Source organism: Gorilla gorilla, chromosome 8 (genome assembly GCF_029281585.2).
Source record: "Gorilla gorilla gorilla isolate KB3781 chromosome 8, NHGRI_mGorGor1-v2.1_pri, whole genome shotgun sequence".
NCBI lineage: Eukaryota > Metazoa > Chordata > Mammalia > Primates > Hominidae > Gorilla > Gorilla gorilla.
The window spans coordinates 83,532,837-83,558,801 of NC_073232.2; the positions used below are offsets into that span (position 1 = coordinate 83,532,837).

A 25,965-nucleotide genomic window follows, 5' to 3' on the forward strand; every position below is an offset into this window, starting at 1 on the left:
GATTTGTTTTCTCCTAAACACCAGCACACCTCAAGAAATGCTAAAATACGTATTACATCCACCTTTAAATGGGAATTTATTACCCAATCATATTTATTTTTAAAAGGCCAAAGGACTCAATGAGTCTGATGAAACATGGGCTGAAAGTCCCACTCCATTAGTGGACAGTGTGGGTGCAGCTGGATCTTAAACAGACTCTGTGGAGGAAACAATTCCAGGAAGCACAGGCTAATTTCTCACTCTATCAACTGTGATATCCATACATGTTAATGAATGTTCCAACAGAAAGGATAGAGAATGTATAGAGAATACACTTTTTTTTTGTTTGTAGGTTTTTTTTAAATTAAGCTTTTTGGTTTGAGATAACTATAGATATACATGCAGTTGTCAATAAGCCTATCTTTTAATTATTGTGGTAAAATATACACAACATGTAATTTACCATTTAACCATTTTCAGTTCAGCGGCATTAGGTACATTCACACTATTGTGTTGTTTCTGCAGTGTGGTGGTTACCACATTCACCTGACACACTGCTGTGCAACCATCACCACCATCTATCTCCAGAACTTTATCATCTTCCCAAACTGAAACTCTACACCCGTTAAATAATAATTCCCCACTTCCTCCCTCTCCGCAGCTCCGGTCAACCACCATTCTCTATGAATCTGACTACTCTTGGCACATCATATTGGTAGAATAATAAAATATTCGTCCTTTTCTGTCTGGCTTATTATCACTTCGCATAATGACCCCAAGGTTCACCCATGTTGTGGCATGGGTCAGAACTTCCTTTTTAAGGCTGAATAATATTCAACTGTATGCATATACCCCATCATGTTTATCCATTCATCTGTCAATGAACATTTGAGCTGTTCCCTCTGTGTGGCTATTGTGAACAATGCAGCTATGAACACTGGTGTACAAGTATCTGTTTGAATCCGTGCTTTTAATTCTTTTGGGTACATACCCAGAGGTGGAATTGCTGGATCATAGGGTAATCCTATGTTCAATTTTTGAGGAGCTGCCATATCATTTTCCACCGTATGCGCCATTTCACATTTCAGCAATGCACAAGGATTCCAATTTCTCCACATCCTCCCTAACACTTCTTATTTTCTGTTTTGTTTTGGTAATAGTCATCCTAATGGGTGTGAAGTCGTATATCACTGTGATTATGATTTTATATACCTATTTTTAAATCATTAAAATGATTGGAAAATAAAACCAAGTAATACAGGATTTCTAAACTGACAGAGTTTAGGTTGAAGACAGACATCAGAAATATCTACAAAGCCCATTAAGTTGGGCCACGAGGTAAGAATGTCTTTTTTAGTTTCCCATAGTAAAACTCTGTTTATTATTGATAGTACGTCTTACACTTCTCTGAACTATGAAATTACTACTACAGTTTTTATCAAATGCATTTGCAAAGTGAAAATGTAACAGAAAAAAAAAACAAAATTAAACAGACACCATCCATGCTATTTTTAAGAACTTGCAGATAAAACCCATTAATGTTATAATTATTCACAGTATATAATGTCCATAAAGTCTTAAATATTACAAAACGCAAAAAGGTACATGTGGAAAGGAAAATGTTTACACATAAATAAAATACAGATTATTTTCAGTTAAATGATACCAACACTCCCAAATGGAATGGGAAAGGTTTTTTGTTCTGTTTTGTTTTCTTTTTTAAGAAAAGGAAGAATTCACACCTGTTACTTCATTAGGATGTCTTTGAGGAGGCGGCTGAACTTTAGGAAGTTCTTGAGAAAAAGGGTAATTAACACTGATTGGGAGAGGTCTCTTACGGGATGCGAATGCACAAGGCCTGTAAAGGGGACCCAACGATCACAGAAGGTGGGCTGCCCTGGAAGACCCCCAGCTCCCGGCTTGCACAGCTAGGTAGGTGTGTTCTCTGGGACAGGGTGCACTGGGGAGGAAGAGGTTGGTAAAAGATCACAGGCCTGACTCTGGACGCTTTCTGTCTTGAAATGTCCCAGCGGATGCCACATAAGTAGTGAACATGCAGGTCTGGAGCTCCAAGAAGACAGCACTGGGGTGCCAGTTTGAGAGTCTGTGACAGGCAGACAGAGCAAAGCCAGGGGCAAGGGACCTGGGGGAGGCTTAAGAACTAAGAAAAGGAGGGGCTGGTCCTGAGACTGGACGGCCCCTTCCATTTTAAGGCCTGGAGACAGGATGAAGGGGTAACAAAGAAGAGGGGGGAGTAAAACCTGGTATGTGGTGCTCTTGTTTGAGTCTCGTAATAGTTTGGAAAAGAACTTCTAAGGCAAAGCTGTGTTTGCAAGTGCCTAAACTAGGCTTACAACATCACATGGGGCATTTGAGAAGGAAACTGAAGTGGCCTCTTGCACAAGAAAACATTAAATTGGAGGAGCAAGGACTCTAGAGGCAGTGACTGTGCAGGTGGAGGGGCAGGAGAAGCAGCAGGCATGGGGGATTCAGCAGGGAGGCCAGGGAGAGAAGGGCAAGGGAGTAAGGGTAGAGGGACAAAAGGAGTGGGGAGGGAAGACAGGGCAGAAGAGGGGGACGGAGGAACAATCCTTAATGGAAGCAAAACTCTGGGCAGATTAAGGATAAAAAGACCATCAGCAAGCAGCACAGGGTCATGAGCAGTGTAGGGTCATGAGCCATAAGCAACACAGTGTCATGAGCAGTGTAGGGTCATGGGCCATGAGCAGCACAGGGTCACAAGCAGTGTAGGGTCACGGACCATGAGCAGCGCAGGGTCATGAACAGTGTAGGGTCATGTGTCATGAGCAGCGCAGGGTCACGAGCACTGTAGGGTCATGTGTCATGAGCAGCGCAGGGTCACGAGCACTGTAGGGTCACAGGCCATGAGCAGCGCAGGGTCACAAGCAGTGTAGGGTCACGGGCCATGAGCAGCACAGGGTCACAAGCAGTGTAGGGTCACGGACCATGAGCAGCACAGGGTCATGAACAGTGTAGGGTCATGGGCCATGAGCAGCACAGGGTCACGAGCACTGTAGGGTTATGTGTCATGAGCAGCGCAGGGTCACGAGCACTGTAGGGTCATGTGTCATGAGCAGCGCAGGGTCACGAGCACTGTAGCGTCATGGGCCATGAGCAGTGCAGGGTCACGAGCACTGTAGGGTCATGGGCCATGAGCAGCACAGGGTCACGAGCACTGTAGGGTCATGGGCCATGAGCAGCGCAGGGTCACGAGCACTGTAGGGTCATGGGCCATGAGCAGCGCAGGGTCACGAGCACTGTAGGGTCATGGGCCATGAGCAGCGCAGGGTCACGAGCACTGTAGGGTCATGGGCCATGAGCAGCGCAGGGTCACGAGCACTGTAGGGTCATGGGCCATGAGGAGCACAGGGTCACGAGCACTGTAGGGTCATGAGCCACGAGCAGTGCAGGGTCACATACAGCATAGGGTCACGTGGCTTGACCAGCTACTCTGCAGAACCCCCCACCCCTCATCCCTAAACCACAGACAGAGTGAGAGGGTCTAATGCTCCCCAAAGCAACCAGAAGCTTCCTTGTGGCTTATTTTGCCAGGTGCAGTTGTGAAGCCCCTGAGAAACTGGTGAGGTGGGGAGGGGCAGGTCAGACTCTTCTCTGCCTCTTCGAGAGAAGGGGTTTGGCATGATGAGGGGCGGGGGGGGGGGGGGGCGGTGAGGGGCAAGGAGTTGGCACCCAACTGTTTGCTGAATGAAAACATCCATGACTAATGGTTTCTTGCTTAAAAAGATTATTGTTCTGTGTTCAGATTACTTTTCTGTGTTCAGTGCTTTACTAATGAAACAGCAGTTTTTTAAATCTTAAAAACTTGGATTTTTATGGTTTATCAGATGTTCCTTAGAATGGATCAGGGCACTGTACTGAAGACAAAGTAAAAATCCTAAAAAGAAAGTATGGTTAACCCCTGAACAACACAGGTTCGAGCTGTGTGGATCCACTAATATGCAGATTTTTTCAGTAACAGTTACACCGAATGCACCTGCCTCTCCTGCCTCCTTTCCACCTTCTCCACCTCTTTCGCTTCCACAGCCCCAGAGGCAGCAAGACCAACCCCTCCTCCCCTCCTCAGCCTACTCAACGCGAAAACAACCAGGATGACAACCTTTATGATGATCCACTTCCACTTAATGAATGGGAAATATATTTTCTTGGCTGGGTGCGGTGGCTCAAGCCTGTAATCCCAGCACGTCGGGAGGCCAAGGTGGGCAGATCACAAGGTCAGGAGATCGAGACCATCCTGGCCAACATGGTGAAACCCTGTCTCTACTAAAAATACAAAAATTAGTTGGGCATGGTGTGCGCGCCTGTGATCCCAGCTATTTGGGAGGCTGAGGCAGGAGAACTGCTTGAACCCAGGAGGCGGAGGCTGCAGTGAGCCAAGATCATGAAACTGCACTCCAGCCTGAGTGACAGAGCGAGATTCCGTCTCATAAAATATATATATACATAAATATAAATATATATATTTATGTGTATATATATATTTGTCCTTATTTTCTTAACATTTTCTTTTCTCTGGCTTACTTCATTGTAAGAATACAGTATAGCATACATATAACATGCAAAATAAATAATAATCAAATGTTTATGTTACAGGTAAGGCTTTCAGTCAACAGTAGGCTATTAAGTTTTGGGGGGTCAAAAGTTACATGTGGATTTTCAACTGTGCAGGGTTCCATGCCTCTAACCCTGGAGTTGTTCATGGGTCAAGTGGAGTAACATGCTTCAAATCCCAAAGGCAAATAGCCAATAAGCTGTAGTAAGAGGTTCTAAGTATACTGATAATAAAATGGAAAACCGTTACAGGGAAAGACCACCTTGACCTTCCCAAATTAGTTGGGTGACCCTCTGCTTGCTCCCAATGCTGCATTTATCTCAGTAGTGTAAGGGCCTCTTCCCTGGATAGGAAGCCTGGATAAACCCTCATCTCATCCCCAGTATGCGCAGCATCTAGCCCAGGGGCCGGCAGAGCATGCTCCCTGAATGCATCATGGGCACATGGGGTCCTGCAGGGACGACAAGGGGCCGCATCCACACAGGGCTCCGGCAGGCTCTTGAAAGCTATGAAAGGGCAGATTTCCAGCCCAAAGGAAGTCAGCGGGACTACATACGAGTGATTCGCTAGTAAAACGACCACAAATAATGGCATTCAGGAAAGAGAACTGCATCGACAAGGCATATGAATTAAGGGAAACTGAGTCCTTGGCTTGTGAGACAGGTGCAGTGGTGAACAACAAAGTTCAGAGGAGGCAGCTATGGGCACACGGGAAGCCAAAGAGACCTTCAAATAAGGCGCAGGAAGTCATGAAGCACGGCATTGTAACTGCACTGGAAAGGCCTTTGTGGGGGTTTCCAAGGGTCCTTCACTCAACAATAGCATTTGAGTGTGACAACTGTTGGTGGAAAAAAAGAAAGTCACTCAAGAGAGCTGAATAACCTTATCAATTTTTGGAGATTTTCATTTTTAACGGCATTTATTAAGTTTGAACAGAAAGAATAAGCTAATGTTTTAGATCATAATTGTCCTCTGTGTGAACATCGTAACTCTTCAGATAAAGATCTAGGTGAGGCTCAGTGGAATTTTAGCTGGCACTGACCTTAGGGCCCCAGGCTGCGTATTTTACAAAGGCTGATGACAAATCCTCTTACTCTCCAACAGACAACCAGAAAATGTGCAATACCACTGTGCTGAGAGCAGAAAACAGGGACTGGACCTAAGTAAACCTCCAGATCATTAAAGCAGCAGAAAAAGAAGACTGTGACTCAATCTTCACCCAGATCCCAGAGATTCCACTCCTTTACAGACATGAGGCGCTGGAACCTCCCAAGCTCTCTGCAGAGGTCAGTGCTCACTGGCTCAATACAAAAAGCTATGTTTTCTTCTGACTTTGTAACTTACCTTAGTTGATGAATATTAATAACTATATTAGTAATATTTAAGAGAATACTTAATGTTTGGGAAAAAAACAAACAGTCATGAACCAGGTGTGATATTCCATTATGGCTAACTGAAGCAATCAGACAACACAATACATCCTGTAACAGAGGGAAAGCAGTTGCTATATTGGGAGATAAGGCATTCATGGTAAGCTAGACTTAAAAATATGTAATTTAGCAAAACTTGCCAATAAAACTATAGTCAAGGGTCAGCTGCAACTTCTTTAGTAAACTCCCACTTGGATATTTTAACTCTCTGCCAAGTAAAATAATACACGGTTGATTTTTCTAAACAATATCCCACGACCATTGCTAACAGGTCACTCTTACTCAGTTAAGTTTTCAGATTTAATTCATGAGAATGACTATCCTAAGAAGTCTCTCTGGAAACCACAGGTTAATGAGCAACTATGGCGCTACAAAGAGGCATCAGCTGACTGCACATCACAAAGCTGTTCAGAGGCATTTGGAGGGGATAAAACTTGTGGAATTGAGGATATATGCAAATGAGATCCCAATGATGCTGAAATTATTCCAATCCGATTTTAAAGAGTAATACTAGGCCGGTTAATTGTCTGAATCTGTATCAGATAAAATTTCCTTCTGGACTTTAATCCTGCCATCTTTCAGCTGTTTGGTTTGGATGATTAGAGCATGTTCCAATACGGCTGAGGTTGAAATCATACGGGTGAAGACTGTGAAGTGAGTTGGTAGCTTCATTCCATTCTCAATTACACCCTAATTCCAGAGTGCTGTCTCATAAACATACTATTCTGGGGGAATGGGGGTAGCTACCTAAACTCCCTGTATTCAGCAATGCTCCATAAATTATCACTTTTATGGCCAACAAAAATAATTTTAAAGGAGTAATTATTATTTTCTGTTTATAAAATTTCTGCCAGTTTCACATTTGGATTCTTTTTGTACCTGATGCTGGAAGATTTTCCAATAGCCTGGAATACACATTTATATTATTAATATAGGTTAATAAATTAATATAAAGTATAATCTTTACCCTAAACTACAGCAATAACCTCCTTGCTGGTATCCCTGGAGAGATCTTAATACAAATCTTACACGATTCTGTTGGTATCCTGTGGATATGGGTTACAGTGTGTCCCCTCTTCCAAAATGCATATGTTGAAGTCCTAACCCCAAGTGCCTCAGAATAAGGCCTTATTTGGAGACAAGGTCTTTACAGAGGTAGTGAAGTTAAAACGAGGTCATTAGGGCAGGACCTAATACAATACGATTGGGGCCCTTACATAAAGGGGAAACTTGGAGACAGACGTGCACACAGGAGAACGCTGCGTGAGCATGAGGCTGGGCACCCACACATTGTAATACGTCAGAGAGAGGCCTGGAGCAGAACCTTCCCTCACAGCCCTTGGAACTAACCCGGCCAGTGCCTTGATTTCGGACTTCTGGCCTCCAGGACTGGGAGACAATGAAGTTCTGGTGTTGAAGCCACCCAGTGTGCAGTACATTGTTCTGGCAGCCCCAGGAAATTAACAGAATATCTGTCTAAAGACCTTGACGGCTCCCTCCCACCTGAAGCAAAGCTGGCGATCCACAGGCCGGGAGTAGCTCACAGACAGGTTTCGTTTGGCTTGGAGATTCTTTTAAAAATCTCAGCTAACAACAGGGAACGTTCAAAAATAAGTCTGGGTTTCTTTGAACACTGGAAGGCCCCAGCCCCTCATTTCTACATGGCAAGGATTAGTCATGTTGTGATTTTCAAATGTTACTGAGTGTACATGTGTGCACACACATGAACACATGCTTGCTTAGCATTTGCCATCAGTAACAACCCCCTCTGCCCTCTAAAAGGAGGCCTTTGCAGCCCAGGAAATGATCCTGATCATCTACCTAAAAATGTATATAAGCAGAAGAGAAAGAACAAAACAGCACAGTGTGCAGCAAAGAGTGAACACAGCAAGCCTGAGACTGCCATGCCCAGAACAGGCTGCTTCTGGGGCTGACCTCAGTTGGCATTTGAAGAGTGTCCATTTCAGGAGGGCTCCTAGCATTCCCAGGACAGGTAAGAGCAGCTCACTATGCACATAAGGTGTACAAACAAGGTGGTTTATGCTGAGCCTGCTTTCCTTCTGGGACTCTGGAATTTTGATATGTGCTAAACAGAGGATGTCTGCGTAACCAACACTCAACACAAACCTTGGGTGCTGTCTCTAATGGGCTTTGCTGGTGGACAACATCTTGGAAGTATAGTCATACGTCATTTAACAATGGCTACATTCTGAAAAATGCTTCATTAGGCAATTCAATCCTTGTGGGAATACCATAGAGTGCACTTACACAAAAGCAGGTGCTACGGCCTACTATTAACCTAGGCTATGTGGTATGACCTATTGCTCCAAGACTGCAAACCTGTATAGCACGTGACTGTACTGAATACTGTTGGTAACTGGAACACAATGATGAGTATTTGTGTATCTAAATATATCTAAACAAAGAAAAAGCACCATAAAAATACGGTATTGAAGATAAAAATGGTCCACCTGTACAGGGCACTTACAGTAAATGGAGCCTGCAGGACTGGAAGTCGCTCTGGATAAGTGAGTGAATGGTGAGTGAGTGTGAATCCTAGGGCATTACTGTACCCTACTGTGGACTTGATAAATGCTGTACATTTAGGCTCTATTAAATTTATGAAAAAGATTTTCTGTAATAATAAATTAACCTTAGCTTACTATAACTTTATAAACTTTAAAAATTTTTTAAACTTTGGACTCTTTTGTAATAACGCTTAGGTAAAAACATACATTATACAGCTGTACAAAAATATTTTCTCTCTTTATATCCTTATTCTACAAGCTATTTTATATTTAAGTTAGTTTTTAATTTCTAAACTTTTTTGTTAAAAACTAAGACATCAACACACATTAGCCTAGACCTATACAGAGTGAGGATGATCAATATCGCTGTTTTCCGCCTCCACATCTTGCCCCACTGCCAGGTCTCCAGAGGCAATAATACACACAAAGCAGTGGTCTCCTGCCTGCTTCCAGAACAGCTCCTGAAGGACCTGCCTAAGGCTGTTTCACAGTTAACTTTTTTTTAAAAAATAAGTAGAAGGAGTACATTCTAAAGTTAAGAATAAAAAGTATAGTATAGTAAACACATTAAACAGTAACACAGTCGTTTATTATCAAGTATTATATGTACCGTGCACATGCTAGACTTTTACATGTCTGACAGCACAGGTTTGCTTATATTAGCATCACCACAAACACCTGAAACCTAGGATACGCTAGGATGTTATGACGTCACTAGGCAACAGGAATTTCTGAGCTCCACTATAATCTTCTGGACAAATGTCATATATGTGGTCCATCGTTGACTGAAACACCATTATGTGGCACATGACCATATTGTTACAGCTCATTGCTGGGGGATCAACTGTGTCCTGTATGACTCCACTGGGAGAGGACTCTTTTTCCTTCAGACTTCGACCCATGGGCCCTCCCCTTTTTGCTGATTTTGCATTGTACCCTGACATTGTAATATGTCATAGCTGTAGAATTATATGCTGGGTCCTGTGAGTCCTTTTAGTGAATAATCAAACCTGAGGTGGTCTTGGGGACTCCCAACACACACAGTATTTTACAAATGGCAGGCTGCACCCGATTAGTGGGGTTTTAAACAAATATACAAGATTATGAACAGCATTCTTTACTGAAATTTTTTAAAAAATGAAATAGATGTTAAAGAGTAGATCTAACAAGTTGAGGTATCTGTTTATGAAATCCTGGGCAGTGATGTGCGCTAAGATGAACATAATTTGTATTGCACTTGCCTTTAACTTTACTGAATTTGCATAAGCATGGCAACTCTTAGACTCCCTGTCACTAAGTTTAGATAACTAGTGACTTGACCACCACTTATTATTTGCCAGCAATTGAAGGAACAACTGAATATGTCTGGACTCATCACTGAATAGATGCCACCTGAATAACAGCTTTTGAATTCCTCAGAATCTATTAAAAGTGACCCATAAAGGAAGTCTTTCAGGGTCAGACTCAATTGATTCCACAGTCACTTCACCATCAGAGCACAAGACTCTGAGAAGGGATTTGGAGGCTGCAGTTCAGGGGTTGAATGGCAGGCATCGGACAGCCGTGCAGCAATGGCTGGGCCCTGCCAAGGCCTCCCCAGGCTGAGACCCAACCCCACTTGGCATGACCAGTGGTCCTGACAGGCTGATATAACAAGCACTCTTCTCAGAATGCATCACCTAGGGAGGTGGAACACAACTGCCTGCATATGTGTGGTTTGCACAGAGTGACCTCATTCGAAGGATACACAGTACAGAAAGTGGAGAAAAAGAGTGACTACAAAGCAGAGAAACCTGACAAACACAACCTCAGCCAGGGATCAAGGTTATCATCAATAGTCATGAGTCATGTTGATCAAATGTACCTTTGATGTGATGTGCTAAAAATGGTGCTTTACCTTTGTTATTTTCCTCCAAAAAAACATACAATCCCAGTCCAATCATGACAAAAACATCAGACAAATCCAAGTTAGGGACATTCTACAAAAAAACTAGCCAGCACTCCTCAAAACTGTCAAGATCATCAAAAACAAGGAAAGCCTGAGAAACTATCACAGCCAAGAGGAGACTAGGGAGACACGGCAACTAGATACAATATGGTGTCCTGGATGGGATCCTAAAGAAGAAAAGGGATGCTGGGTAATGACAACTAGATACAATATGGTGTCCTGGATGGGATCCTAAAGAAGAAAAGGGATGCTGGGTAATGACCACTAGATACAATATGGTGTCCTGGATGGGATCCTAAAGAAAAAAAGGGATGCTGGGTAATGACAACTAGATACAATATGGTGTCCTGGATGGGATCCTAAAGAAGAAAAGGGATGCTGGATAATGACAACTAGATACAACATGGTGTCCCGGATGGGATCCTAAAGAAGAAAAGGGATGCTGGGTAACGACAACTAGATACAAGATGGTGTCTTGGATGGGATCCTAAAGAAGAAAAGGGATGCTGGGTAAAAACTAAGTAAACTGGAGTAAAAATGAACTTCAGTTAATAATAATATATGGGCAGGTATGGTGGCTCACACCTGTAATCCTAGCACTCTGGGAGGCTGAAGAGGAAGAGTCACTTGACGACAGGAGTTCAAAGCTGGCCTGGGCAACACAGCAAGACCCAGTCTCTACAAAATATTTTTAAAAATTAAGCAAGTATGAAGGTGCACAGCTGTAGTTCCAGTTACTCAGGAGGCTGCAGGGACAGGATCACTTGAACACAGGAGTTTGAGACTGCAGAGAGCCATGAATGGTGCCAATGCACTCTAGCCAGGGCAACAGAATGAGATCCGTCACAAAAATAATAGAATAATAATATACCAGTATCAGTTCATTAAGTGTAACAAATAGCTCACACTAAGATACTAAATTATGTACATTATATAATTTTATAATATTATAGATGTTAAAAATAAACTGGATGTGGGATTTATAGGAACTCTGCTTTCTTCACAATTTTTATGTAAATCTAAAACTAATTTAAAACAAAAGTTTATTAAAAAATACATCTATGGAAATGAAAGTATAACCCAGCAAAATTTATGCAATGCAACTAAAGCTTAGAAATTCATAACTGTAGATGCCTGTATTAAAAAAAAACCTCAAATCAGTAACCTACCTTTCCACATTAAGCAACTAGAAGAGCAAACTGAAACCAAAGTAAGTAGAAGGAGGAAGTAATCGAGATTAAAGTGGAAAGAAATGAAATAGAAATACTAAAACGAGAGAAAATCAATGAAACTGAAAGTCGATTCCTTGGAAAAAACAACAAAATTCAAAAACCTGAAGGTAGACCAACCAAGAAAAAGAGAGATGGCTCAAATGAGTAAAATCAGAAACAAAACAGAGGACATTATAGACTTTACAGAAATAAAAAGAATCATAAAGGAATACTGTGGAACAACTGCATGACAACAAATTGGGTAATGCTGATGAAATGCACAAATTCCTAGAAAAACACAAACTACTGCAACTGACTCAAGAAGAGATAACCTGAATAGACCTATAAGAAACAAGCTAAGAGACTGATTAGTAATGTAGAAACTTCCAACAGAGAAAAACCCTGACCAACATGGCTTCAGTGATAAATTCTACCAAACATTTAAATGCGAATACCAACCTTCCACAAACTCTTCAAAAAAAAAAAAAAAAAAAAAGTAGAAGGAATATTTCTCAATTTGTTCTATGAGGCTACTATTACCCTGATACCAAAACCAAAGCTATCACAAGACCAAATTCCTTACAAATATGGATGTAATTATCAACAAAAGACTAGCGAACTGAGTCCAGCGACATATAAAAAGAATTATACACTGTGACCAACTGGGAATTATCCCGGAATGCGGGGTTGATTTAACATATTAATAGAACAAAAGACAAAAGCTACATGATCAATCACAATACATGCAGAAAAGCATTTAACAGAATCTAATACCCTTTCAAAATAAAAACACTACACAAATTAAGAATAGAAGGAAACTTCCTCAATTGATAAAGGACATCTACAAAAAACTCACAGCACACAGCACATTTAATGGAGAAGAATGGAAAGCTTCACACCTAATATCAATAACAAGACAAGGATGTGCACTCGTGATACTTCTATTCAACACTTTACTAGAGGCACTAACTGTGGCAACTAGGCAAGAAAACCAAATAAAAGGCATCCATAATGAAAAGGAAGAAGTAAAACTATCTATTTGCAGGTGATCTTCCCATGTAACATTCTAAAGAATCTACTGAAAAAATTATTAGAATAAATGAATTCAGCAATGTGGCAGGGTACAAGATCAATCTATAAAAATAAATTGTATTTCTATAGTCTAGCAATAAACCACCAAAAATGAAATTAAGAAAACAATTCAATTTATAATAACAGCATTAAAAAGAGTTAAATACTTAGGAATAAATTTCCTTTTCTTTTTTATTTGAGACAAAGTCTCACTCTGTCACCAGGCTGGAGTGCAGTGGCGCAATCTTGGCTCACTGCAACCTCTGCCTCCCGGGTTCAAGCGATTCTCCTGCCTCAGCCTCCCGAGTAGCTGGGACTACAGATGCATGTCACCACACCCAGCTAATTTTTGTGTTTTTAGTAGAGACGGGGTTTCACCATATTGGCCAGGATGGTCTCAATCTCTTGACCTCATGACCCACCCTCCTCAGCCTCCCAAACTGCTGGGATTACAGGTGTGAGCCACCGCACCCGGCCCCTAGGAATAAATTTAACAAAAGAAGTATAAGATTTGTATACTGAAAACTACAGAAAAACGTTGACAAAATGAAAGAAAATCTAAATAAATAGAAAGATACTCCATCTTAGAAGAGATTTGAATGCTTAATATTGCTAAGACTGCAATACTTCCCAAACTGATCTACATAGTCAATGCAATTCCTACTAAAATCCCAAAATTTTTGAGGTGGTGGGTGCTGACAGAAATTGACAAGCTAATTCTAATGTTCATAGGGAAATGCAAGGATCATGGATGGCATGGCCAAAGCAACATTGACAGAGAAAAAGCTGGAGACTCATACTTTCCAATTTCAACTTCAAATCTATGGTAATCAAGATAGTGTAGTACTGATATAAGGAAACACATATAGATAAATGGAACAAAATTGAAAACCCAGATATAAACCTTCATGTTTATGGTCAAGTGATTTTTGACAAGGGTGACAAGACAGTTCAATGGGGAAAGGATAAAGGCACTGGGACAACTGGATATCCAAATGCACAAGAACAAATGTGGACCCCTAACTCTCAAAAATTAGCTCAAAATGAATGATAGACCTAAATTTAAGAGCTACATTTATAAAACTCCTAAAGGAAGATATAGGGGTAAATCATCATGACCATGGGTTATGCAATGATTCTTAGATAAGCACAAGTGACAAAAGAAATACATTGGGCTTCGTGAAAATAAAAACCTAAGTTGCAAACTGATACCATTACAAAAAAGAAATGACAAAACAGACAAGAAAATGTGTGTGAATCATATACCTGACAAAGGACTTGTATCCAGAACATATAAAGAACTCCTATAATGCAACAACCAAAAGACAACCCGTTCTTAAAATGGGCAAAGAATGTAAATAGATACTTCTCCAAAGAAAACGTGGTCAATAAACACATGAAAATATGTTCAACCGTCATTAATCCTCAGGGAAATGCAAATAAAAACAATGACCTAACCCTTCAAACCCACTAGAATGGCTAACATGAAAAAGACAGACACTAACAAGCATTGATAAGGATGCGATGTAGAGAAACTGAAAATCTCATTATGTTGCCAAAGGAAATCTGAAATTGTGCAGTCACTTTGAAAAACAGTCAATCTGCTGTTCCTCAAAACAGAGTTACCATATGACCCAGCAATTCCACTTCTAGATATATACCAAAAGAAATGAAGACATATGCCCACATATAAACTGTATCAGCCCATTTTCATGCTGTTGAAAAAGACATACCTGAGACTGGGCAATCTACAAAAGAAAGAAGGTTTAATTGAACCCACAGTTCCACATGGCTGGGGAAGCCTCACAATCATGGTGGAAGGCAAGGAGGAGCAGGTCACGTCTTACATGGACGGCAGCAGGAAGAGAGAGAATGAGAGCCAAGGGAAAGGAGTTTCCCCTTATAAAACCATCAGATCTTGTAAGACTTATTCACTACCATGAGAACAGTATGGGGGAAACCAGTGCCATGATTCAATTATCTCCCACCAGGTCCCTCCCACAACAAGGGGAATTATGGGAGATACAATTCAAAATGCGATCTTGGTGGGGACACAGCCAAACCGTATCATTCCACCCTGGGCCCTCCCAAATCTCATGTCCTCACATTTCAAAACCAATCATGCCTTCCTAATAGTCCCTCATTTCAGCATTAACTCAAAAATCCACAGTCCAAAGTCTCATCTGAGACAAGGCAAGTCCCTTCCACCTATGAGCCTGAAAACTCAAAAGCAAGCTAGTTACTTCCTAGATACAATGGGGGTACAGGTAATGGGTAAATACAGCCATTCCAAAAGGGAAAAATTGGCCAAAACAAAGAAGTTACAGGGCCCAAGCAAGCCCGAAATCCAGCAGGGCAGTCAAATTTTAAAGCTCTAAAATGATCTCCTTTGACTCCAGGTCACGCTGATCCAAAAGGTGGGTTCTGATAGTCCTGGGCAGCTCCACCTCTGTGGTTTTTGCAAGGAATAGTCCCCCTCCTGACTGCTTTCACAGGCTGGCATTGAGTGTCTGCAATTTTTCCAGGTGCATGGTGCAAGCTGCTGGTGGATCTACCATTCTGGGGTCTGGAGGATGGTGGCCCTCTTCTCACAGCTCCACTAGGCAGTGCCCCAGCAGGGACTCTGTGTGGGGGCTCTGACCCCACATTTCCCTTCCACATGGTCCTGGCAGAGGTTCTCCATTTAGGGCCCCGCCCCTGAAGCAAATTTTTGCCTGGACATCCAGGCATTTCCATACATCTTCTGAAATCTAGGCAAACCTCAATTCTTGACTTCTGGACACCTGCAGGCTCAATGCCACACAGAAGGTGCCAAGGCTTGGGGCTTCCACCCTCTGAAGCAACAGCCCGAGCTGTGCCTTGGCCCCTTTTAGTTATGACTGGAGTGGCTGGGATGCAGGGCACCAAGTCCCCAGACTGCACATAGCACAGGAACCCTGGGCCCAGGCTACAAAACGCTTTTCTCCTAGACCTCCAGGCCTGTGATGGGAGGGGCTGCCCTAAAGACCTCTGACATGCCCTGGAGACATTTTCCCCATTGTCTTGGGGATTAACATTCTCTCCTGCAAGTTTCTACAGCCTGCATGAATTTCTCCTCAGAAAATGGTGTTTCTTTTCTATCAGACTGTCAGGCTGCAAATTTTGTGAACTTTTATGCTCTGCTTCCCTTATAAAACTGAACGCCTTTAACAGCACCCAAGTCACCTCTTGAATACTTTGCTGCTTGGAAATTTCTTCCACCAGATACCCTAAATCATCTCTCTCAAGTTCAAAGTTCCACAAATCTCTACTGCAGGGACAAAATGCCACCAGTTTCTTTGCTAAAACATAACAAGAGTCACCTCTGCTCCAGTTCCCAACAAGTTCCTCATCTCCATCTAAGGCCACCTCAGCCTGAACCTTATTGTCCATATCGCTATCACCACTTTGGGCAAAGCCATTCAACAAGTCTCTAGCAAGTTCCAAACTTTCCCACATTTTACTGTGTTCTTCTGAGCCTTTCAAACTGTTCCAATCTCTGCCTGTTACCCAGTTCTAAAGTCACTTCCATATTTTCGGGTATCTTTTCAGCAGCGCCCCACTCTACTGCTACCAATTTACTGTGTTAGTCCATTTTCACACTGATGATAAAGACATACCCGAGACTGGGAAAAAAAAGAGGTTTAATTGGACTTGCAATTCCACATGGCTGGGGAGGCCTTAGAATCATGGCGGAGGGTGAAAGGCACTTCTTACATGGTGCCAGCAAGAGAAAATAAGAAGGATGTAAAAATGGAAACCCCTGATAAACCCATCAGATCTCATAACACTTACTCACTACCACAAGAACAGTATGGGGGAAACTGCTGCCATGTTTCAGTTATCTCCCACCAGGTCCCTCCCACAATAATGGGAGTTATGAGACATACAATTCAAGATGAGATTTGGGTGGGGACACAGCCAAACTACATCACAAACTTATACAAATCTTATCACAAACTTATGTTCATAGCAGCAGGATTCATAATAGCCAGAAAGTAGAAACAAGTTAAATGATGAATGAGTAAACAAAATGAAGTACAGTGACCCTCAGCATCTGTGGAAGGTTGGTTCCAGGGCCCCCTGCAGATACTAAAATCTGAGGATGCTCAAGTCCCTGATATAAAATGGCAGAGCCATTTTCATATAGCCTATGCACATCATCTTGTATACTTAAATCATCTCTACATGAGTTATAATACCTAATACAATGTAAATGCTAGGTAAATTGTGGTTATACTGTTTTGTTTAGGGAATAATGACAAGAAGAAAATTCTGTACATGTTCAGCACAGATGCAACCATCACAGGCCTAACCACATTTTCAATTTGCAGTTGGCTGAATCTTCAGGTGCAAAGCCCTTGTACAAGGAGGGCCAACACTCACTCTGTCTCTCATACATATACGTATACGTATACGTATACGTATACGTATACGTATACATATACATATACATATACATATACATATAGGGGGAGAGACAGAGAGAGAGAGAGGGCCAAAAGCCTGTGGGTTGTGACCAACTCAGCATTCCACTGGAGGCTATATGATCAAACAGCAAACTGTTTATCATGAATGCAGGATGTGGGCAAACTCACAACTGCACCTGCCACCAGAAGGTTTGTTGAGTGTAATCACTCCCTGGTGCCGTGCTCCTTGAGGTTATCTACTGGAACATCTAGAGACTACTGTTCAGAGAATGCAGCTGTGCAGGCCTGCTCTAAGTCAAGCAGCTGACTGACAACCACCCCCTTCTCCGTATCTCCTTTACTCAATAAATACGAAGGGCTATAGAAGCTCTGGGCCCTTGTTCACTAAAAGCAAGGAGCCCCCTGACCCCTTCTTCCAAATACATTCTTTTGTCTTTGTCTTTATTCTCACGTTCGTCCTCCTTTGTTCACTCCAACAGGGATTAGGGCTGCAGCATATATATAGATGTGTGTGTGTGTGTGTGTGTGTGTGTGTGTGTGTGTGTGTGTGTGTGTGTGTGTGTGTGTGTGTGTGTATCCCCATTCAATGGAATATTATTTGCAATAAAAAAGGACATACTATACATGCTACAACATGGATGAATCCCGAAAACATATGCTAAGTAAAAGAAGCCAATCATGAACTATCATATGAGATACTATTGATATGAAATGTTCAGAATAGGCAAATGAGATAGAAATTTGATTAGTGGTTTCCTGGGCCTGGGTGGAGGCTAAGAATGAGGAGTGAATGCCAAAGGGTAAGGGGTTTCTCTATGGGGTGAAGGGAATATTCTGAAATTAGGTTGTAGTGATGGTTGTACAATGTACTAAAACCCACTGAAATGCTAACTTTAAATGGCTGAATTGTATGGTATATAAAATATGTCCCAATAAAGCTATTAAAAAATAGGAAATAAAGAAAGGGACCACACCCCCTCCTGTCTGGTCAGCTGTCACTTTGCCACCTCGATCTCTTCTTGGTTCCCCTTCCCTTATGCCTGAATCCCTCCATCAATCACCGACTTCCTCTCTTTCTCCCTCTCCCATTGCTGTGGCTCTGCAGACAGAACTAACCTCATATGGAATGCTCAATCAAGGTTCAGTTGAGTGATGTCCCCGAAGTTGACGAGTTTGCTTCTGTCCCTTCAGAAAGCTTAAGCAGGGCTGGGTGTGGTGGCGCACGCCTGTAATCCCAGAACTTTGGGAGGCTGAGGTGGGCAGATCACTTGAGGTCAGGAGTGACCAGCCTGGCCAACATGGTGAAAACCCCTTCTCTACTAAAAATTCAAAAAAAATTAGCAGGGCATGGTGGCGCAAGCCTGTAATCCCAGCTACTCAGAAGGCTGAGGCAGGAGAATCGTTTGAAACTGGGAGGTGCAGGGTGCAGTGAGCTGAGATTGTGCCACTGTACTCCAGCCTGAGCAACAAAGTGAGACTCCATCTCAAAAAAAAAAAAAGGTTAAGCAATGAAATGAAATGTGTCAAATGTTCTAAAACTACTGGGGCAGGGGAAGATAATGAATAGGTATTAAATGATCCTTATGTTTCAGGCACATCACCACCATGTACTTCAGCCAGTAGGCAGTTATTACTGTGCTCACTACATGTTCAACAAATACTTACTGAGCATTTATTATGAGCTGGGCTGTGTTCCAGATGTTGGTCGTATTGTAGTAAACCACATGGACAAAAAGACCAGACATTTCTTATGCATGGGGCTTACTGACAAAACAATAAAATTAATGACTTCAACCTAAAGCATGCTGGCAAGTGATAAGCAAGTGGAGAAAAAGCAGAAAGTGATGAGCAGGAAGTGCGGTGCAGGAGGGAGGTTTCAACTTCAGATATGGTGGCCAGGCAACAGCCCCCTGATGTGCCCTTTGAGCAAAGATGGGGAGGAGGAGGGCAGGACGCATCTCAAACACACCTGGGACAGAGGGAGCTGGGTGCCAAGGGGTGGAGGAAGTCCTGAGGTGCAGAAGTCCTGAGGCAGGTGTGTGTCCGGTACATCCAGGGAACAGAGCAGCTGCAGCATGACACTGAGGAGAGTAGAGGCAGCTGGGCAGAGATGAAAGGGAGGCTTAATCTTGCTAGGCCCCGTCAGTAACATAAGGGCTTTGTGTTTTCCTTAGAGGAAGATGGGAACCACCACAGGTTCTGAACAGAGGAGCACGCAAAGTGAGAAAAAAAGAGCAGGACCAAGCTCCTTCAACTCTGGGTCATGACTGATTTTTCTACAGATGAACATCTGACCCCAAAGGAACTGGGGCCAGTCAAAATCTCCCCTCTCCAAAATTGAAAGAGGAGACTGGCTCAGAGGGTGTGCGGCCTTAAACGGAGAGGTGATGAAGGGTGGGGAAAGCTATTAATACTGTCCTGCCACATCCCATCCGAAGCAAGAAAGCCGACCTGCACATTAAGGCCCCAGAGCCACAGCAGTGCGCAAAGGTGAGAGAAGCAGCCCAAAGGAAGAGAAACCTGCAGTGGGCCTCATTCTACAGCCTGATGTCCTTCCAGACCTACAGGACAAGGGATATGCGAGACCTGCCTGGACCTTCCAATATAACTCCTTCTGCCTTGGCCTCTGGCTTTCTCATCCTTCCAACAGAAGATCCCAGTTCAGACAGGCAATGAGCTTTTCATGTTGTCGAAGTACCACATAGGACTAAAGTGGGTGCCATGCATGGTTCTCAGGATCAGTCAGCTTGGGTGACTCCTGAGGGAAGGGCAGGGCCTCGTGGAGGGGCAGCTGGATGCCAAGGCCTTTCTGCCCACTTCACTGCAGGCCTGGCTTCCTCCAGCTGCTGCAGGAACACCACAAAGGCCTCTACATAACTCATCAAGGTGCAAATCAATTACCTCACTCCCTTTCAAATTTCCTCATGTGGCAGTGTCCATAGGAGAGCTTTCAGCATATTCTAGGAGGCTAAAAAATACACTTAGTGATCTAAGTTATTGTTACTCTTTTAAAAGGAAGTTGATTAAGCTGTGAAATATTTGCTTTGGGTGAAGTAGGCTTGGGTGTTTGAAGGGCCTGTAGGCTCTCTGTCCACAGCAGGCTGCAGTCCTACTCCGTGTGGGAAGCACGGCCAGGGCTAACTGCTCTTTCTCCTCCATTGCCTGCTGAGCAGCATGCCAAGATGCCAAACACATGCCCAGTGAAAATAAGGGCTTAATGAATGCATCTCTGTCAACTCCAGGCCAGACTTGTCCTGAATGACTGTTTCTAACTCTAGGGAACACGAGGAGGGAAGAACAATCCTACAAGAGTCTTGCTCAAGGCACACGTCTCTGTGCCCTCTACCCACAAGCATGCAGCTGCGCTGATGAGCCTCAGCAGACAGCAGAGACCAGAGGATGGGCTGCAGGGCTTCACCTACCACGAAGGCCTCCAAGGCTGCTCCTCTCCAGCTGCAACCAACAAGACCCCCATACAAACTGGTATCCTGGTCAACACCAGTCTATTTCATAGGACAAATGAAGATTTCAATAGTTACAATTATTCACAAGAAAAGTGCCAGTCCTACACTACTCCAAAGAAATGAACTCATCAGCCCTGTCACCTTTGGTGAGTGATGCAGAGGGCAGCAAGGGATGCCTGTTAGATGTTCTCTCAAGGCAGACACTGGGTGAGCTGTGGGGTTTAAATGCTGGCCCTGAACATCCTTCAAGCTAAATAATAATCCCGACCAGGAAGGCACTATCATTCACAGCCAGGCCATATTTTTCTTAGGAATTAAAGGTAGAAAAAATCCCCGCCACTTTCCATCTACAGCAGCTTCAAAATAAATCCTTCCTCATGGCATGTATTCCAGTACTAATTTCATCTATGTTTTCATCTGCTTTTCTTAATCTTCTTTTCCCTTCACTCAATTTCCCTACATAAAAATCTCAACCCTGTTGCCCTGTTGCGTGTTTTGGTTAGAACTTAAAATCCCTTTGAGGAACAAAGCTGGGCAATACATACATTTCTCAATTATGACATAGGAACCTGCAATCATTCCTAATCATCTAATGATTACTTGATTGTCTGTTCTATTATCCTTCAGGCTGTGAGTTCAATGAGAAGGAATGAACAAACGGATGAACAGATGAATGAATGAGCAACAAGCCAACAGGGTTTCTGTTCAGTTAGCCTCAGAGCACACAGCTCTTCATGTGGCGGAGACACAGAGTCCTTCGGTCGCCTGTAAAGCTTCTACTAGATAATTGTCTCTTCTCAGAAACTACAGGAAATGGTATTCTGATCTCCAGGATAGCTCATGCACAGGCAAAGCTAATTTCTCATCTAAGTTATACACAATGTAAAAGGTCAGTGACAAAAAGGGTTCCATTGTTAAATCTATTTCCCAAGTGAGATTTGACCTAAATAGTGCATAACATTTTAAGAATCCAAGTAAGAATACTTTTTCTTTTGAGACAGGGTCTCGCTCTGCCCCTCGGGCTGGAGTGCAGTGGCATGATCATAGCTCACTGCAGCCTGACCTCCTGGGCTTAAGTGATCCTTCCACCTCAGCCTCCCAAGTAGCTGGGACCACAGGTATGTGCCACCATGGCCAGCTGACTTTTAAATTTTGTAGAGTTGGGGTTTCACTATGTTGTCCAGACTGGTCTCAAACTCCTGGGCTCAAGTGATCCTCCCACCTTGGCCTCCCAAAGTGCTGAAATTACTGACGTGAGCCATGGAGCCCAGCTGTAAAAACAAATTTTTATTTTTTCTTGAGTCTTAAAATATACGTTACCTCCATACTGTCTCTGAATATCCTGCAGACACATTTACTCAAAAGTCACAAAACAGAAGCTAGGAATATACACACTCCTTCCTAGACAAGTGTTCATATAAGATGAATGTATTCATCATATCTTACTAATACTATTACAATCTTTGTAGGGAATCAACACCAGGAAACCTAGACGTATACAGGGAGTACCTTGGCCATATAACCACTCTCTTAGCCCTACTGTTTTACTTACCTGCATTTTTAATTTCAGCATTTACTGGATTTGAACGTGATTTCACAAATGACTTTAGGTGGGGGCTACGGAACAATCTTCACACTCTCTTCCGGGATATCTATCCTCTATTCTCCCAGGAGAACGACAACATTGAAGCTTATGCCACGGTGTCCACAGGGTAACCTGGTGAGGATTCCCTGCTCCAACCTCACTCCGCTGAGTAACAGGAACGGGCCCTGGACCACCTCGGCTGGGGATGGGTGTGGCCATCCTGAGGGCACTCACCAGGGTGACGATGGCACATTCAGCCGTCAGCTGAGCAGCACTGAACAGTGTCCGAACGAACCGGTAAATCTGCTTCTGCTCTGGGTTGTGTTTGTCATAATCTGGTGGCACTTCGGATTTCTGGGGAAGAAAATATTTTCAGATGACTGATCTCCCGATTGGAGCAAAAGAGAAATAATTAAATCATCTCATGAAATACACGGAGGAGATTACCGAAAGAGGGTGAAGATTTTCATCAAAAATATCTAAGAGCATCCTTCCATCTGGGTCCCTGGTAGGGAAAATAATAGAAAATGAAACTTACTTTCTGCAAGAATGTCATTCAAATAAAACAAAAATACATTTTAATTCAATGACTCTTTTTTTTTTTTGGGATACGGAGTCTCACTCTGTTGCCCAGGCTGGAGTGCAGCGGCGCCATCTCAGCTCACTGCAACCTCCACCTCCTGGGTTCAAGTGATTCTCCTGCTTCAGCCTTCCAATTAGCTGGGATTACAGGCACACACCACCACGCCCGGCTAATTTTTTTTTTTTTGTATTTTTAGTAGAGACAAGGTTTCACCATGTTAGCCAGGCTGGTCTCGAACTCCTGACCTCAGGAGATCCACCTGCTTTGTCCTCCCAAAGTTCTGGGATTACAGGTGTGAGCCACTGCACCCAGCCAATTCAACTATTTCAAGAAACACAAGTCAGTGCTAAATGGTTATTCATGAATAATGATTTTTCTTGGGTGCAATACTTAATCACTTATGATTAAAATAGCCCAAGGAAATAAAGGTTATAAACCACACTTAGCTAAATTAAGTAAAAATTTAATTTTAATTTTTTGAGTTTTCAAATGAATCGAATCTAGGCAAATGACTTAAATTTGACATCTTATTTCCAAGCAAAGGTTGATGGATCTGCTTAAGCCATCACCATACTGTGGGTGATAGGAAAGAAGCGCCAGGGTAAGAATGAATATCAATGTATCCTAGAGATCAGTCTGATTATTCACAACACGCAACGTCACTACTTCATTTAAGTTTCACAATTTTATACTAAAAAACAAGAGGTGACAGATAAAAAGTCTTTAGTCAATAACCTATATGTGAACAGTTAGCTCTTACCAGGCTGGTACGTGCACAGAACCACTTAAAGAGGTAGCTTTCACTGTGAACACAGTACCGTGGGCCGCTGGGCTCTGCGGGGACTCTCCGTACCTCACGAGTGACAGCTCTACTTTCATCTGTTATATGAAATTTAAGTTTTGCCTAAAAAATTTTCTTTAAACAACCAAACTTGGAAATGACAGCTTTTGGCTAGCTGCATGTAATTTCCATAGTCTGTGCTTCAGTGTCAGGCTTCAGAACTTCAGAAGACTACAGACCTGTCCCTAACACACACTTATCATGACAAACATTACAATTTCTGCTTTAGAAATTTACCATCTGTGTAAAAATAAAAGAGAAAGAGCTTAACAAAACAGCTCAATTTTCATTCCTACATTTGCACAACAGCAATTATTATTATTATTTTTTGAGATGGAGTCTTGCTCTGTCACCAGGCTGGAGTGCACTGGTGCAATCTCGGCTCACTGCAACCTCCACCTCCCGGGTTCAAGCGATTCTCCTGCCTCAGCCTCCTTGTAGAGGCTGCCTCAATATCCCTTGTAGCTGGGATTATAAGCACGCGCCACCAGGCCCAGCTGATTTTTGTATTTTTAGTAGAGACGGAGTTTCAGCATGTTGGCCAGGATGGTCTCAATCTCCAGACCTCGTGATCCGCCTGCCTCGGCCTCCCAAAGTGCTGGGATTAGAGGCGTAAGCCACTGTGCTCGGCCACAGCAATTATTTTTAAAGCTCTGGGCATTCACACCTGTGCTCATTTACATTTGCCTGCATGAACACAGGCAGCACAGACACAGATCAACCCAAGCGAAAGAAAGGTTCAACCCAGCAGGTAGTCTGTGAGCAAAAAGCAGCTTCTGGGTGCACGTGGTTACACTCTGATACCGACCTGGGCTACAAAGAATCAGCGGATTCCCTCACCTTATTTACTGAGTTTTCAAATAAACCAAATCTATGAGGCATTCAAGATGCTACAGGAGAGACAGAACCTGGCCCAGGACCCCATTCCTCAGCAGTTGAGCCCCATTCAATTTTCCTGGAGAATGAGAGCCCCTGAAAGCATCCAGCACCCTAGAGAAACATTCACCTGAAGTAATTTTTAAAATGAGAACAGAGTCTAAAAATATAAATGAGAATTAAGAGCTCGAGCTAAGAAGACTCAGGAAAGGGGATTCTGGAGAATCCTCTGAGAAGTAGACTGTTTCCTTACTTCCTCTAAAAGCTGTGTGTCCCAACTGAACAGCACCACACCACCTTTATCAAGCTAATAGGTCTATCACCAGCACCGAAGGCCAGCCTAGTATGAGAGCGAAGAGAAGGCATGCAGACGGGCATCCCTCCTCATACCTAGAGACATGCAGGTGGCAATCTGTACATTAATCTTGCTTGTTTACAAATGCTCAATTTTTCAGTTGGACTTTCTCTACTTCCACTCACTTACTTTTGGTGCAATTTATCATCATTAATCTAGGAGAGCAATATGATTAATGGTCTGAGTGGTAGACTGATTTCCCAATTCCCCCAGTTTACTAGTTGTATCATCTTAGTCAAATTAATCTCTCTGTGCCTCAATTTCTTTATCTGTAAAATGAAGATATCAGTATCACCTTAAGGAGTTGTTATTAAAGCATGTAAAGAACTGACCAGAGCAGTCAGAGTAGGTGCTTCACAAAGCCAACTCATTATTATCAGCTCTGGCTACATTCATTTCAGGATCCATCATAGTCTAAGTACTGAGAAATATCTTAGAGATTCTAACGCAAAATTGTCTTGAAAGCACAACTGAGCTTCATCAATGGGATTGCACTGTTTCTTAAGCCTTACAAGTTTAAAAGGTTTGAACTAGTATAGAAATAGGCAACAAGATAAAATCTACACTTTCACTGATACATTACTCTAATTCAAGATTTAGAGTTCCAAAGTTGCACTGTTTTGTAAGTTCTTAAATCCAAAATTCTCAAGCACCATAAAGAACCATGAATCACAATTACAGTATGGAAATAGGTGATCATAGAGAATCCCTTTCTAGGTGTCTCCTTCTGGATATTCGTGTTTTCTCCAATACTGTTCATTAGAAGCTGTCATCCAACCTCCCCTGCACTGACTAACCACGCTTTGTAAACAGACAACATGTGGGGCTCCCACCGGCTGAGCTCTGCACTTAGCATGTGGTGGCTCTGCTTGTTCCCAAACTAGTTCACACCAGCTATGCTGAGCAGACTCGTGTAACATACATGAATGTCACATTATGCATGAAATACGACTACCATGAGAGTGGCTATGTCCTCATGAAAACGAAGGAGGACGCTTTGGAAAGATCCGATAAAAGGAAATCACTAAAAATAAATTTGCTGTAGATTAGGTGTG

General features: G+C 42.7%; 1 protein-coding gene across 6 annotated transcripts in view; it reads right to left on the minus strand.

Moving 5' to 3' along the window:
• Nucleotides 1–25,965, minus strand: part of CCNY (cyclin Y) — a 320,349-nt gene that overhangs the window by 16,782 nt on the left and 277,602 nt on the right. For all 6 annotated transcript variants that reach the window (XM_019034943.4, XM_055352922.2, XM_019034945.3 and 3 more), the window contains 2 exons: nt 22,703–22,760; nt 22,490–22,609 (listed from right to left, as the gene is read on the minus strand). In XM_019034943.4, coding sequence (XP_018890488.1) covers nt 22,490–22,609; nt 22,703–22,760 — 178 coding nt within the window. The remainder of the gene's footprint in view (nt 1–22,489; nt 22,610–22,702; nt 22,761–25,965) is intronic.